General features: G+C 46.2%; 1 protein-coding gene across 8 annotated transcripts in view; it reads left to right on the top strand.

Moving 5' to 3' along the window:
• The window catches only part of ARMC9 (armadillo repeat containing 9), a 104,670-nt gene that overhangs the window by 20,782 nt on the left and 68,822 nt on the right, over window positions 1-15,066 (top strand). For 7 of the 8 annotated variants that reach the window (XM_053390848.1, XM_053390846.1, XM_053390845.1 and 4 more), the window contains exons 10-13: window positions 2,981-3,016; window positions 10,527-10,561; window positions 11,844-11,955; window positions 14,710-14,802. In XM_053390848.1, coding sequence (XP_053246823.1) covers window positions 2,981-3,016; window positions 10,527-10,561; window positions 11,844-11,955; window positions 14,710-14,802 — 276 coding nt within the window. The remainder of the gene's footprint in view (window positions 1-2,980; window positions 3,017-10,526; window positions 10,562-11,843; window positions 11,956-14,709; window positions 14,803-15,066) is intronic. The other variant, XM_053390847.1, reaches the window with a different exon arrangement.

Genomic DNA, 15,066 nt, shown 5'->3' with positions numbered 1-15,066 from the left:
AATGAAAGCAAAGGCAGCCAGTGATGTAAAGACGCTTGCACTGGATGAGTCTTTGACATTCCTAAGTTCCAGAGGCAATGAAGTGAATGAGATTGTTGGGCCTTGGGAACTTAAAAGGTGTGACACTCATACTGTCATATGTTGCTTTTGCATTTAAAGGTGCCGACAGGTGAAACTCGTGTTGATCTCATATTATTGTATAAACCTCTTAATCTTTTGTTCAAAGGAGCTGGGCGCATTCTTGCGTTGTTTATTTTTTTGTACATTCTGTTTACTGCAAATGGTTAGAATTCCAATTGTGTGGTAGCCAGCCACTTGGCAAACAGTAAGTTTGTTTTTGCTTTGCAATTTAATGAGGAAACTCCCTTATTTTTACTTTTCACAGAGACATTTTTATAAGACATTTTAATAAGCAGATGGAAATCACCGCCTAGTATTTTAGAAACTTCCAGTCTCTCCCCCTCCCTACCCCAAATGCAAAGTTCTGCGTTTTTATGTATTGATACAGGAGAGTGTAAATTTTCAAGTTACACAGAACTCTTCATTAGACAAAACACAGCAGCTTGCCTTGCTCACAGTACATATTGCATCTTTTCAGAAGGCAATATAGCCTTGTCTACCTATGCAGCAGAATGAGGTGAAAAAGCCATAATAGAATGAATGGGGAAACTTGAGGCTTCTGATGTGAGGTTCCATTTTTTAAAACTGCCTCCAGGTAGAAAACTTAACACAGCAGGGAGTGAGTTGAGCTAGAAATTTCTCCCTGTTCTGCTAGTTTTTTACGTGCATGGAGGTTTTTCACAAGGGGCAAGACTAGGGACCGGCAAATCTACTCAATGATCTCAGGATTCTACTGCTTCATTCTGCTGGAGCTTGTCACGTATGTCCTGGCAAGCAAAAAGCAGCCCACCAGGTTCTCATAAGAACATAAGAAGAGCCTGCTGGATCAGGCCAATGGCCCACTTAGTCCAGCATCCTGTTCTCACAGTGGCTGAACAGATGCATCTTGTGGGAAACTTGCAAGCAGGATTTAAGCACAAGAGCAGCACTCTGCCCTTCTCTGGTTTCCAGTGGCTGGCGTTCAGACGCATTACTGCCTTGGACCGTAGAGGCAGAGCATAGCCATCCTGGCTAGTAGATCTCCCATTCTTGTCATCTCCTTGAGAAGTACTCCTCTGTCAAGTTCCCAGCGTACCATAATACACAGCTGCAGTTGCCTTGGTGGTGCAGGGCTGCTCAGAAGCTGGAGGTGGTTGTCCAAGATGTTCAGTGGGCAGGGTGCTTTGCGCAGTTCCTTGTCCCTCCCTGTCATGATCACAGCCAGAATGGGCTAAGCAGGAAGACTCATTTTTTAGAAATAAGGGAATTCATGTTCACTTGGCATGATTGTTACTGGTTGTAGAATTCAGTGGTTTTGGTGAAGAATTTGCATTGCCTGGCGCAGAGCTCCAATATTTATTTTAGCGCAGATTGTGCACAGACTTGCTGTGGTGCTGTCTCTGGAACTAAGCAGGCCTGGATGTGGCCGTTTCCAGGATCCTTCTTAGACTTCCCCATGATCTTCTCCTTGGACGAAGGATGAGAAGGAAGTGCCATAAAATCAGTGACAATTGCTTTAACAGAAAGACCCTCTTGCCGCAGCCTCTCAGATACTGTTTTGGTTTCTGCTTTTTTGCTTTCATGACTGACTAAGCCCACGGGGCGTCCCACATTTTGGGCGTTTAATCCTTTATTGTGGTGCACTTGCAAAGACCTTTTAATTCTAATCAAACCATGTCATCTTAAGACATGTTTGTTTGTTTTTTAAATAGCAAGAATCAAATATTTTATAAATGCATGCATAGGCCCAAGCCTACCTAAAACATAAACAGTAGGATTATTATTTGTGGATTTCTAGAGCATGTTGATATTCTCCCTTGGCATTTATGAAACAACATGAAGTTATGAAGATATTATTTCAAGGAGGGGGGAATGAAACTGAGAGACAGTTGCATTGAGTTCAATGAGACTTGCATCTCAGTAAGTGGGTATAGAAGTGCAGCCTAACTTGTTTTAAACTAAGAGTGGCATTGAACTGCCTGCCTGCCCAAGGAAGCCTCCAGGAACCAGGAACTTTCCTTGTTAACTGGAGGTGCCACAATATATTTGCTCACTGGCTGGCGAGAGGCAGATCCTTTCCCAGTTTTTCACTCGGCAGTTTGAGTGAGGTCAGGCTGTTTGCAAGCGTAAGGTCTGTTTCAATAGCTCCCTTGGTTGCAGCATCTTGCTTCAAATCAAGATAAGTAGTGGCAGAGTTGGCCCAAGACATTTTACCGCTTGAGGCAGAACAGAAAATGGCGCCCCCCCCGCCTCCCCATCCTCCTCTGCTGCCTGAGGTGACTGGAGGTTGTCTGGGGAAGCCTGGCATGATGAAGGCAAGTGCAGGAGACAGCAAGCAGCACAGTCCTCAGGGGCCTGGAACTGTTTTCCCTCCCAGCTGTCCACAGCCTGCTGCCCGAGGCTACTGCCTTACCAAGGCTAATGGATGGGCCGGCCTTGAATAGTTGGTAACTCACGGATATCTCTTTCTCTCTGTCTTTCCCACTACCAATTTCAATTTGGCATTTAAGCATAGCTGTCAACTTTTCCCTTTTCTTGCGAGGAATCCTATTTGGATTAAGGGAATTTCCCTTTTAAAAAGGGAGATGTTGACAGCTATGAATTTACATCGTCTGTTACACCCTCTTTTCCAGACCTTCCCTGGTCCCACACAAGAATATTGGTGGAAATAGCACAGGTTTTAAGATGGTCGAAGCTCAGGTGCCTGTCCCTTTCCAAAATCTGTTTTCTCTTACTCCTTAACAAACTTTAATTTTATTGTTATTTTTGTGTGTTGTATTTTTCTTTAAGCTGCTGATCATCTCTGTGTGATTTCTGTTAACTTTTCCTCTTCTTTTTCTTCGTCTCTTTTATTTTAATGTGTGCCTGTTTACCCCTAAAGGGATATTGCTGTATGAGCCCCTGTGATGATGAATATGTAAGTTCCTGTATTTTCTTTTATTATCTTTTCCACATTGCCTTATGCTTCCTTTTCCTGTCCTCTCTCCCCTTCACGGGCTCTTTAGCCCACTCTCTTTGCTCTGCTTGTGCACCAGTGACATTTTTGAATGGCAAAAGGTATTGGAATGCTTGCATGAAAATCTGTTGGAATGCTTGCATGGGAAAGTGCAGTACAACTACAAGTCAAATTAAGCCTGTGCCTTATAATAGGCAGACTAAGGAGTAAACTCTACACAAATCCAGAGTGGAGTCCCTAAGGCGGTTGAATGGCACCTTGTACACCTCCTTCTGGCAACTTCTGTAGCCAAGCTGGTGCCAAAGGCCGAGAGGAGGGTCTTGTCATCTGGGCAGCCCAGGACCTCCATACCCGCTGCCCAGCCTTCTGCCCCAGGGAGGTCACTTTGGTGCTGCTGACACAGCAAAAGCAACCTGGGAGGCAGCAGTTACAAGTTACCGGTCAACTGCAGCCACAGCAGGCGCTGTGATTCTCCAGCGGTTTGACTTCACCCCCGAGGTGCACTCCATTGTCTCTTGAGACAGATCAATGCCAACAACTCGATTAAAGACCTCTTAGGGAACAATCGGAAGAATGGAAAGTGTAAGTTATGCTGAGTTAAGCAAAACTGGTGCAAAGTGTGCCAGATCCACACTGTTCAGCAGTGGGGCTACCTCTGGCTGAACTGGCCTAAGACTGATTGAGGGAAAACAAGCCTTTAGAATAGAGTTACATCACCCTTCTGCTGACTACAGTCCATTTCAGCACTGCATGGTGTTAACTTGAGTTCGGAGATACAGTGGTACCTCGGCTTAAGAACTTAATTAGTTCTGGAGGTCCGTTCTTAACCTGAAGCTCCACTTTAGCTAATGGGGCCTCCCGCTGCCACCGCACTGCTGCCGCGTGATTTCTGTTCTCATCCTGAAGCAAAGTTCTTAACCCGAGGTACTATTTCTGGGTTAGCGGAGTCTGTAACCTGAAGCGTATGTAACCTGAGGTACCACTGTACATATTTGTGGCAGTTGTAAATGGAGGGATTGAATGGAAAGGAAATGCAGATAAGTACAGGCAGTGATTACATTATTACCACTTGTAGATGGCACGGACATCTGCAACCACCAAAGCATTTCTATATTTACCTGCAACTCTGGACAGTGCTTCATGCATCTGAGTCAGTGAACTGTGGCCCATGAAACCTCATGCCATAATAAATGTGTTAGTCTTTCAGGTGCCACAAGACTGTTTGATTTTGCTTCGCTGACTAACAAGGCTACCTCTCTGGAAATGATTACAATAATGGCTATGAGCTCAGGAGTCCATCTTTGCCTGTGCATGATGAGTCAGATGGCATTGTTTTGGAAGAAGCAGATTGTCTTAAAGCACATCTTGTTGAGAGGCAGGTTCTGGCTGCACCTTCTGCAGCCCAGATGGCCATTTGCAGGCAGGCCTCCTAGCCAACAGACCTTTATGACCATTCCAGATTGCCCACAGCCAGTGCATTCTTTGCAGGGAGAGGATATTGGCTTTCTAGGCTTCAGACATACGCGGAGTTAGGGAATAGGAAAAAACAACAACTGCAGCCCTGTTTAGAATGATTCCAGTCTCCTGCTGAAATGGTCTCTTAAGACTGTTTCTAGTGGAGACATTAGGCACAAGCTTTTCCCTATGGTGTGAGGCCTAGATGAGTTTGTGCAAAGAAAAGGGGGAAGGGAAATCACAGAATGTGGGATTCATGGTGCAGAATTCAGTTTCCTGATGGTCTCCATTTGCATTGCTGCCCCAAGGAAACCCAAGCCCAGCTGATCTCCTCCCTTGTGTATAGAGGAAGTGGATCCCCATGCAATATCCCTTCATCTTTCCCTTCCCAGGGAGGGCCAGCGTGGTGTAGTGGTTAAGAGCGGTGGACTCGTAATCTGGTGAACCGGGTTCACTTCCCTGCTCCTCCACATGCAGCTGCTGGGTGACCTTGGGCCAGTCACACTTCTCTGAAGTCTCTCAGCCCCACTCACCTTACAGAGTGTTGGTTGTGGGGGAGGAAGGGAAAGGAGAATGTTAGCCGCTTTGAGACTCTTTAGGGTAGTGATAAAGTGGGATATCAAATCCAAACTCTTTTATTCTTCTTCCCATTCACTGACAGGCTTGCGTAGCGCCAAACTGTACCCCAGTGTGCACAGACATAATCTCTGGCAGAGACCTGTGCCTCCTGCATGTGCATCCAGAAACATGGGAAGAACCATTTGCTCTGTGTTCTCTACGCTGAGTGGCAGTGAGGCTTCAGGATTTCTGGTTAATCCAGGCATCCCCAAACTCAGCCCTCCAGCTGTTTTGGGACTACAGTTCCCATCATCCCTGACCACTTGTCCTGTTAGCTAGGGATGATGGGAGTTGTAGTCCCAAAACAGCTGGAGGGTCGAGTTTGGGGGTGCCTGGGTTAATCCTTTTAACTAGTGAAACCAGAGATTGAAGCTGGGACTGTGTTCGTGTGAAACATGCCTTTTGCCATTCCCAAGGATGGGAGCTACTCTGTGTATGTAGGGTACTCTTGCTTTTGAGCACAAATAACATGATTCCATTATTCCCTCCAATAGCGGTGCTGAGTGCTGATGGCTATCCAAAGTGGGCCGCATCCGCATGTTTATGGGGACCCACAAGGTTGCTGTATTTTAAAAATATGTATTTAGTGGGGGAAATAAGGAGAAGCCCCCTCCAAACCATCCAATGAGGACTGAGTATGCCCTATGACCACAGGATGCTGACAGACTGTGTCTTTTATACATACACGTATATACAGATGCGCAAATCTGGGGAAGGGAATGAAAGAAAGTGGCTAGAAAACTCCACACTGCCACATTTTGTTGCAGATCCTACCCGTTATAACTAATCATATCTTCCAGATGCTTAATCCAGTCTTAAAAAATAAAAATCCACTGACTGGACCAGAATGGTTCTCAGCAATGTCCACAGGCTGCCACATTTGCACTTTATCCTTCACATCTCTCTTTTTGGGTTTTTTAAAGGCTTCAAGCATATATTTTTCAGGATAGGTAACTGCCTGGGATGGAACAAATCAGCATGATTTCATTGAGTTAGATAGCTTTTGATGGGGGGGGGCGGCGATGTCTCATCGAAACAAAAAGACTGCCACCACAAATCAAAAGTACCTAGGAAAATGAATAAAAATGAGTGCAAGGCAAGTGGATTTAGGTAGAACACAATGCGTCTGGATGCCACTCTTGCTGTGAAAGGAAGCCGCTGTACTGTAAGAGAAATGTTTAGTTTTAAGGCTTTTAATTGGCTATTATGTATCATCACTCATTGATTTAAGCATAATATGAAATGACATCCTATGCAGGTATACACTTATTCGTTTGTGGCAGAGATGCTCCTTGTGTTACATAGGGCAGCTTTGCAAAATTCCCAAGCACTCGGAAGGTATGTCAAATGGAGTAATACAATCTTCCCCGGCATTTTCTGCCCTTTGTCTTCTAAAACTCCCCAGCTCCAACGCCTAACAATAGGCGCTGATTATAGAGTCTGCCATGAAAGAAGCCGCAGTTATGAAAGAAGGCCAGTCTTTAAAGGTATTAGTGGGCCTGAAAATGATTTTGCAAAGTGAGGGGTCTTAATTCTAACCAAAAAAAGATGGTGATGAATATTCTGGGAATAAATGGTGCCCATTGACATAGTTGAAATGGGTAATGGGAAGATCTGCGCAGAATATTTTTCCTCCTCTTTTGGCCGCCTCCAAGTAATCTCAGTGCAGTCCCTGCATTGAAACAGATGCATCTTATTAAAACGTGGCAAGACATTACTGCTTTTGATGGGCTAAACGGTGTTCGATTTAATGAAGCCTCTTGTCAGTAGAAAAAAATACTGTATCAGTTTGGTTTGGAGGTCATACGTACCCCAAGGAAGCTGTAAGAATAAACTACAGTCGTACCTTGGTTGACGAACGCCTTGCCAGTTGAACATTTTAGCTCCCGAATGCCGCAAACCCGGAAGTGAGTGTTCCGGTTTGCAAATGTTCTTTGGAACCTGAACATCCGGTGTGGCTTCTGGAGCTTTCTGCAGCCATACGGAAGCCGTGCCTTGGTTTCCAAACGTTTTGGAAGTTGAATGGACTTCTGGAACAGATTCCGTTTGGCTTCCACGGTACAGCTGGGAAATGTGTTATGCGTGGCACCATTTGCAAGTGATAAAAATGCCTTTATTGGGAACTTTCTTTTTCCAATAAAACAATATAGTCTCAAAGAAGAAACTATATTGAGGTCAGCAACACCCATGATGTAAAAGTCCATAATTGTACACGGGCAGCATGTTGGGTGTAACTGCATAACAGGGCAGTAATCATGCCCTATAACAGCACCTTGAAACTTTACAGACCTTGCAACCATTACGCTGTTTGATCAACCTATGCACAATCATCACATTTCACAATTGCATGAATAGAAGAGATAAAATGATTGCACAAAGCATATAGTTCGCTGTGACTTTCTGACTTTGCATTGACTTCAGAGGTTTTAATCAACTCCAGAGCCAGGTCTACTAGGAAGAGGCATCTTTTGGGATAGTCACTCTGTTATGGATTGTTCGATTTCAGCAAATTGTTCAACATTTTTTTAAAAACCTACCATTGGCCACTATTTGATCATGCATTGGGATGTGTATGTGGCGATTATCTGGTCACCAGGGCCCATACCACTTTTAATTTTATTCTAATAAAAATGATCTGTAATGGCTTTTAGTCAAACACAATAAGTGATTGATTGATTGAATAAAGAATGATATTGGGCTTGGTGACCCGGAAACTACAACTAATCCAGAATGCAGCAGCTAGACTGGTGACTGGGAGCAGCCACCGAGACCATATAACACCGGTCCTGAAAGACCTACGTTGGCTCCCAGTACATTTCCAAGCACAATTCAAAGTGTTGGTGCTGACCTTTAAAGCCCTAAACGGCCCTGGCCCAGTAGACCTGAAGGAGCGTCTCCACCCTCATCGTTCTGCCCAGACACTGAGGTCCAGCACCAAGGGCCTTCTGTCGGTTCCCTCCCTGCGAGAAGTGAGGTTACAGGGAACCAGGCAAAGGGCCTTTTCGGTAGTGGTGCCCGCCCTGTGGAACGCCCTCCCATCAGATGTCAAAGAGATAAACAACTACCTGACATTTAGAAGACATCTGAAGGCAGCCCTGTTTAGGGAAGCTTTTAATGTGTGACATTTTACTGTATTTTAAATCTTTGTTGGAAGCCACCCAGAGTGGCTGGGGAGACCCAGCCAGGTGGTACAAATAAATTATTGTTATTGTTATTGTTATTATTTATTTGTAGTTTGGGATCGCTGCATGTTATGCATTGAAGAAAGGTCCTCCCTTTATCAGGCACCTAGCTTTACAGTCCCAAGTCATCTTGAAAACCCGTAATGCTTCTGTTGTCAGTTACGGATTTGTGGGCAAGGTACTCTGGGAGAATTTCTGGTTTGTTTGTGCCAATTGAAATCATAAGCTTTTGCTTTGGTCACTTCTTTTTCCTCCTCCTTTCTCTTTACTTGCTCTCCTGTCGTCATTGTCCTGGTGCTTTTCTTTGGCCTAAGCCTTGAGCTCCTTCCATCTTGAATCTCCATCCGTTCTGTTTGGATGCTCAATTTATCCAAAACTCTTCCCCTTCCTGCTTCCAACACTTACACCCCTCTCTCCTCCTTGCAAGGATTTAAACCCCATCTGGAAAAGCTTATCTTTTCTCCTGGACCTTTCTTAACTCTGTTTCCAACTTCTTGTTCCTCCAAATTGTCCTGTTTGATAGATGTTTGTTAAGCCTGTGAGTAGAGTTTGTTCCCTTAATAACCACGCAGGACCTTGAGGATGATCTAGAAGCTTATTCTGTTCAAGCTGTTCCCCAGAACAAGCTGCTGGGATTGTATTACGCTTGAGTTCCCAGGGCTTAACAGTTCCCACTTGAAGTGGCCTTCAGAGTCCTTGGCTGTTTGAGTCCTCCATATGAGCAATGAGCATGCATGTGTGGCCTGAGTCTTGTGTGGTCTGCTTATTATTATTATTTTTCACTTTTTCATAATCCTTTTATTTGAGAATAAACATACCATACTTTTCCGTGTATAAGATGCCCCCATGTATAAGACGCTTCCTATTTTGGGGGACTCAAATTTGCCTCAGCATCAACCAATCAACACCACCCATTGACGCAGCAACCAATAACACGCACAATAGCCTCTAACAGCAACCAATCAAATGCCCACCCTAGGCACTACCCATGTATAAGACGACCTCCATTTTTTAGTATGATTTTTAAAGAAAAAACCCTAGTCTTATACATGGAAAAGTACGGTACCTCAAAAAACAGTACAAAATCCAAATATCAAGATGACTCTGAATCTCCTGACTTCCCCCCGTCCCTTCCATGCGTCCTGTTGATTCTGTTTTCAACTGCATATCAATACTTCTCCAATTTTTCATCTTCCTAAATTATCTATACATTCTGTTACATTACAAGTGTATTTAAAATCCTGCTAATGTTTTGACCTGTTTACAATGATTTTGTGTATACATTATAAACATTTCCCATTCTTTTTAAAATTTCTTGTCTTCTTGATTCCTGAGCTTCCCAGTTAATTTTGCCATTTTGGATAGTCCATCAACTTGGTTTGCCATTCTTCTCTGGTCGGAGCTGTCTCTTCCTTCCATCTCTGGGCTAGTAACACCCTGGTCTGTATTTTTTAATATATATAGCATCCCTTTGTCCTTAAATTCATAAAACAAGATTGCATACTCAGGATCTCTTAGCAGACCGTATAATTAATCTGCAGTAAGTAATCTTGAGTGAAATCTATCTGAGGCCAGATTTGTGGGCAGTGGTGGTCGTAGCCTGATGGAATTCCCTCTCCAGACTTTTAGAAACCTCAGCTAGGCTTCTTGTCTTTAGGTCTTTAAAATACCCCCTCCCTCAAAACTTTTGGATTATGATGAGGGTCCCCTCCTCCCGCTCCATTTCATGATAATGATCAATGGTGATTTTTATTTTTTGCTTATTTCACTGATTAGCAGTGTTTTTTCTCAGTGCCTTTATCATCCTAGATCTTTTATGGTGTTTTTCAATTTATCACAACTGCCTTGGATGCAAGCTACATTTTTAATAAAGGTTTCCAAACTGTATTTTGGAAGAGTATTGGTAGCCACGAGAAAAACCCAATGTTTGGTTTTGCCTTAGTTTCTCTTTCTATCTCTAACCTACCAATGTGATGCAGACACAAAACCCCAGACATACACTAAATAAAAGAATGTAAGTTTTACCACCCCATCCCCCTCTTTTCTTCCCCAACCTTATATTGCATACAGCACTAATGTCTTACAGCAAATGTAATTGATCTGTAGAAAACACAACCTGAAAAAGAGACAATGCATGTACTTTTGTAAACCAAGAAAATCTTGATTTTTTTTTTTAAATCTCCCTTTCTCTCTGTCTCTCTGTTTTTTAACTACAGGCCTCAACAATGTTAAGAGCATCATTAGTTCCCGTGTAAGTAATTTTCTTTTAAATTTGTTATTCCTTTTTAAAAAGCGTAATTTGGGCAGTAACCTGAAATGCACTGAGAAGTCAAAGCTGAAAAGGAGACTCCTTTCATTCATCTGACCCTCTTGGAAGTGAGCAGGGCTCTCTTAAGCATATGCGGTGCCAGGGTGCAAGGATCCGCCAAGTGCCCCCCCCCAGTTGCCCAGTCCCAGGCGCGCAGGACGGTGGAGCCGGCCGGCCGCCTCAGCATCTCGCTGGCTCGGTCGCCCCCGAACTTGCAGTGCAGACTCAACTCTTGGGCCCCAGACTCTCGGCCTGGCGCCCCTGAGAGCCTGGCGCCCGGGTGCCCCGCACCCCTAGCGCCTATGGGTAAGACAGCCCTGGAAGTGAGTGTACTCTGCAACTGCTTGCCCTTCTAATCCCACTTGAGTGGAAACCAGTTTAGGGGAACCTGAAAAACTAGTGTCAGTGGTGGTCATAGGGGATATGACACACGGCCTTGCAGCATTCTTGCCAAGGTGCTTGAAACAATCAAAACCTTTCAAACACAGTGGGCAGAGGATCATGGGACTGTGCTTATCTGTAAAGGAGCAGAGTCTGCATCTTGGGATGGAGCTAACCCTAATGAAAAGATGGGTCTGGGGACATACTGTGAACTAATTCAGACAAAAGTGGTAAGCCTCTGTGGACTGTGCCACTTCAAAAGGCAGGTGGGCATTCACATGATGGAATGTTCCTCCTTGGGGAAAAAAGTAAATCCCTGCACACGGAAAGCTAGCAGGTCATGGAGATGGGTTTTTAGCCCTGCCTTAGAAGAAGAAGAAGAAGAAGAAGAAGAAGAGTTTGGATTTGATATCCCGCTTTATCACTACCCAAAGGAGTCTCAAGGCGGCCAACATTCTCATTTCCCTTCCTCCCCCACAACAAACACTCTGTGAGGTGAGTGGGGCTGAGAGACTTCAAAGAAGTGTGACTAGCCCAAAGTCACCCAGCAGCTGCATGTGGAGGAGCGGAGATGCGAACCCGGTTCACCAGATTACGAGTCCACCGCTCTAAACCACTACACCACACTGGCTACATTTCCCCTTACTTTTTCTATGTGCAAGAATTCATTTTTTAATATGGAGGTATATTCAGTCACACGAACCCCCACCTTTGGTCTGAAGTGGTGCGTTCCTTGCACAGGTTTTCCATCTCCAAACGTCTCACTTGGCTGGGGTCAACGTGCAACTTTGAAAGAAGTCACTATGCTTTTCATGAGTGCATCTTTTCTCATTTTGCCATGCAGGAAAATGCAGGAGGTGCCGCTCTTGCCATCTTTGGATTACGAGAAGCTAAAGAAAGACCTGGTTGAAGGGAGCGACCGCCTGAAAACCTTCTTGCTGCAGGCATTGCGCTGGGTGGGTGAGCTAGAGAGCAGAGAGGTGCATCTCTTGCAAGGAAGATGACGTAACCCCATCCTCACCAAAAGATGTTGCAGCATTCCAAGTCCTGGATATTAATTGGTCTCTCTTGCCAAATTTGACTGTCCCAAATTCTGCTTGCTGTTGTCTTTGCCCTCTCTGGGCTGCACTGCCTCACCCCGTTTGACGTTCAGGGTTGAGAATTCACTCTGGCCCCTTTCCAGTCTTTGAACATGCAGAGGGGAAATTTGAATTCCATGTCGCAGAAAACCATTTGAGGAGCTGAAAAGGGAGGTTGGTTAAGGGGGGGAAACGGAGAGGCTTCAAGTGACGTAGCACCCACTGAAATTAAGTTTGAGCAGCAGAGATTGCTGGCTGGTACAGTGGAAGTGGGAGGGCAGAAGGTGGAGAGACCGGGAGGAGGGGGAGCCAGAGACACGGACAGGCAGAGCCAACTAATTTGAGTTTTGCCCCATCCTGCTCCCTGCTCAGTTTCACAAGGGCAGCACGGAGACTAAGGAAGGGGAGGAAGCTGACAGGCAGGGCCACCCCCTGAACTGGTTACAAATAAGAAGGCAGGTGGGTGTGAACAGGGGCGGAGGAAGGACAGTGTGGTGGGTGCAGGCCCCCAGGTATCACCACTGGGGGGGGGCGACAAAATGCTGGGCGGCACTCACCACAGGACCTGCAGCGCGCCCAAGCCACACGTGTCTCCTGGGAGAGACGCGGTGGCTTGGGCATGTGCAGGCTCTGCGCTGCCCAAACGGTCTGCCTGCTTCCTCCCCCCCCCCCCAGCTGTAGGGCGGCTGAGTGGGAGGAGGCAGGCAGGCTCTGGAGGCCCCACGGTGCACCCTGCCCCTATGGGCGACCTGCGCCGCCCCAGGCACACTGCCCCAGGTGCCCGAGAGCCAGTGTGGTGTAGTGGTTAAGAGCGGTGGACTCGTAATCTGGTGAACCGGGTTCGCTTCCCCGCTCCTCCACATGCAGCTGCTGGGTGACCTTGGGCCAGTCACACTTCTTTGAAGTCTCTCAGCCCCACTCACCTCACAGAGTGTTTGTTGTGGGGGAGGAAAGGAAAGGAGATTGTGAGCCACTTTGAGACTCCTTTGGGTAGTGATAAAGCGGGATATCAAATCCAGACTCCTCTTCTTCGTCTTCTTCTTCTTTCTCCACCGCTGGGTGTGAACTGGGTAAGGGCAGACTGCCATCAGTGGGGCAGTGAGCCCTAACGGACCAGCCTCCAGTTGATGCAGGGCTGGTGCTGCTTCCTAGAGCATCCATCCTTCCCTTGTGGTTGTTCGACCCAATTGGCAAGGAAGAGAGCAATCAAGTTGATGACCTTGGAGGGAAGGTGGACCTTCTCTCAAAATGTTCCTACGTTGTTGCTCCCTAGACCCTCTCACAAGTCTCTCATTTTAGTGTAATTCTGAGTGAGGAGGGCTTAATTTTTTTAACCAAAAGAGGAAGAAAAATCTAAGTTTCTCTGGATGCTGAATTCTCAGCCCAGTACCAGTTTATGTATTTCTGGTGTAAATGCAGAAGGTGCACACCTTTGGCAAGCTGCATAACTCCTGCTATTTAAAATAATATTAATCATCGTCGTCATCATCATCATCATTATCATCATCAATTTTATTTATATCCTGCCCTCCCCAGCCGAAGCCGGGCTCAGAGTGGCTAACAACAGTAAAATGATACAACGTTCTAAAATCATTTCATTATAAAATCAGTTCAAATTAGATTAATGGCAACCATTGGGCTAGAGTTCTGTGAAGAATTGCCAAAGGAGGGGGTCAGACTGTGCCTTGGCCAAAGGCCAGGCGGAACAGCTCTGTCTTGCAGGCCCTGTGGAAAGATGTCAAATCCCACAGGGTCCTATTTTCTTGTGACAGAGCGTTCCACCAGATCGGAGCCACAGCTGAAAAAGCCCTGGCTCTAGTTGAGGCCAGCCTAACCTCCCTGTGGCCTGGGACCTCCAAGATGTTTTTGTTTGAAGACCGTAAGGGCCTCCGTGGGGCATGCCAGGAGAGGCGGTCCCATAGGTATGAGGGTCCTAGGCTGTATAGGGCTTTAAAGGTTAAAACCAGCACCTTAAACCTGATCCTGTACTCCACCGGGAGCCAGTGCAGCTGGTATAGCACTGGGTGAATGTGATCCCGCGGCAAGGAGCCCGTAAGCAGTCTCACCACGGCATTCTGCACCCGCTGGAGTTTCTGGGCCAGTCTCAAGTGCAGCCCCACGTAGAGCGAGTTACAATAATCCAGTCTGGAGGTGACCGTCGTGTGGATCACGGTGGCTAGGTCAGCGCAAGAGAGGTAAGGAGCCAACTGCTTAGCTTGGCGGAGATGAAAAAGAGTGGGGCATCTGCCTCAGGTGGCAGTAGTTGTGGGTAGGGGCCAAGAGTGGGGGTGAGATGTTGGAGGATAGAGCTGTACGTACCATGCCTGGCCTGGCCTGCAACCCACAAGCTAGCCTTCTTCCATCAGATGCAAGAAATGAGGATGCTGCCCTGTTGCCAGCATTGATGTAAGACTGAACTGCAAGCCTGGTTGGCTTCTGTAGGAATTGGGAGTGGGTGCCATCTTGATTTTGGCCCCAGGTAACAAAATGTCTTGAGCCGGCCCTGGAGGATGATTGTTTAGCAGAGAAGGATGATGAGGAGGTGCTGCCTTCTTGTGCCTAAACAATTCCTCTAATTATAGATGATCTAGCTGTGCGCTTGATGCTTGTTCCTCCGTGCTTCTTTTATAGCGCCTGACAACATCCCACCCTGGTGAGCAGAGAGACACCGTTCTCCAGGCTTATATCAACAACGACCTTCTGGACTGCTACAGCAATGTCCAGGTGAGCAGTGGCGATCAGTGGGAGATCTGGGAGAGCCACAGCTAGCTTTCTGGGAATGCCAATGTCGGAAGGTGCTGGCACAGGAAGCCACCCATCGAAGGCACAAGGCACATCAGAACCGGCTTTCTTGGGAAGAAGAGGGTCTGCTTAGAAGCAGAGAAATTGGTGGCTGGGCTAAATATTCTTACTCTGCAAGATCAGGCTACACAAGTTCCCACTTGAAGACTGCTTGTTGTTGGAATAACAACACAGGCCTTAGCTCAG

The sequence above is a fragment of the Podarcis raffonei genome, chromosome 5 (genome assembly GCF_027172205.1).
Source record: "Podarcis raffonei isolate rPodRaf1 chromosome 5, rPodRaf1.pri, whole genome shotgun sequence".
In the NCBI taxonomy this organism is placed as follows: Eukaryota; Metazoa; Chordata; class Lepidosauria; order Squamata; family Lacertidae; genus Podarcis; species Podarcis raffonei.
This window is presented reverse-complemented; position numbering and strand designations above follow the sequence as displayed.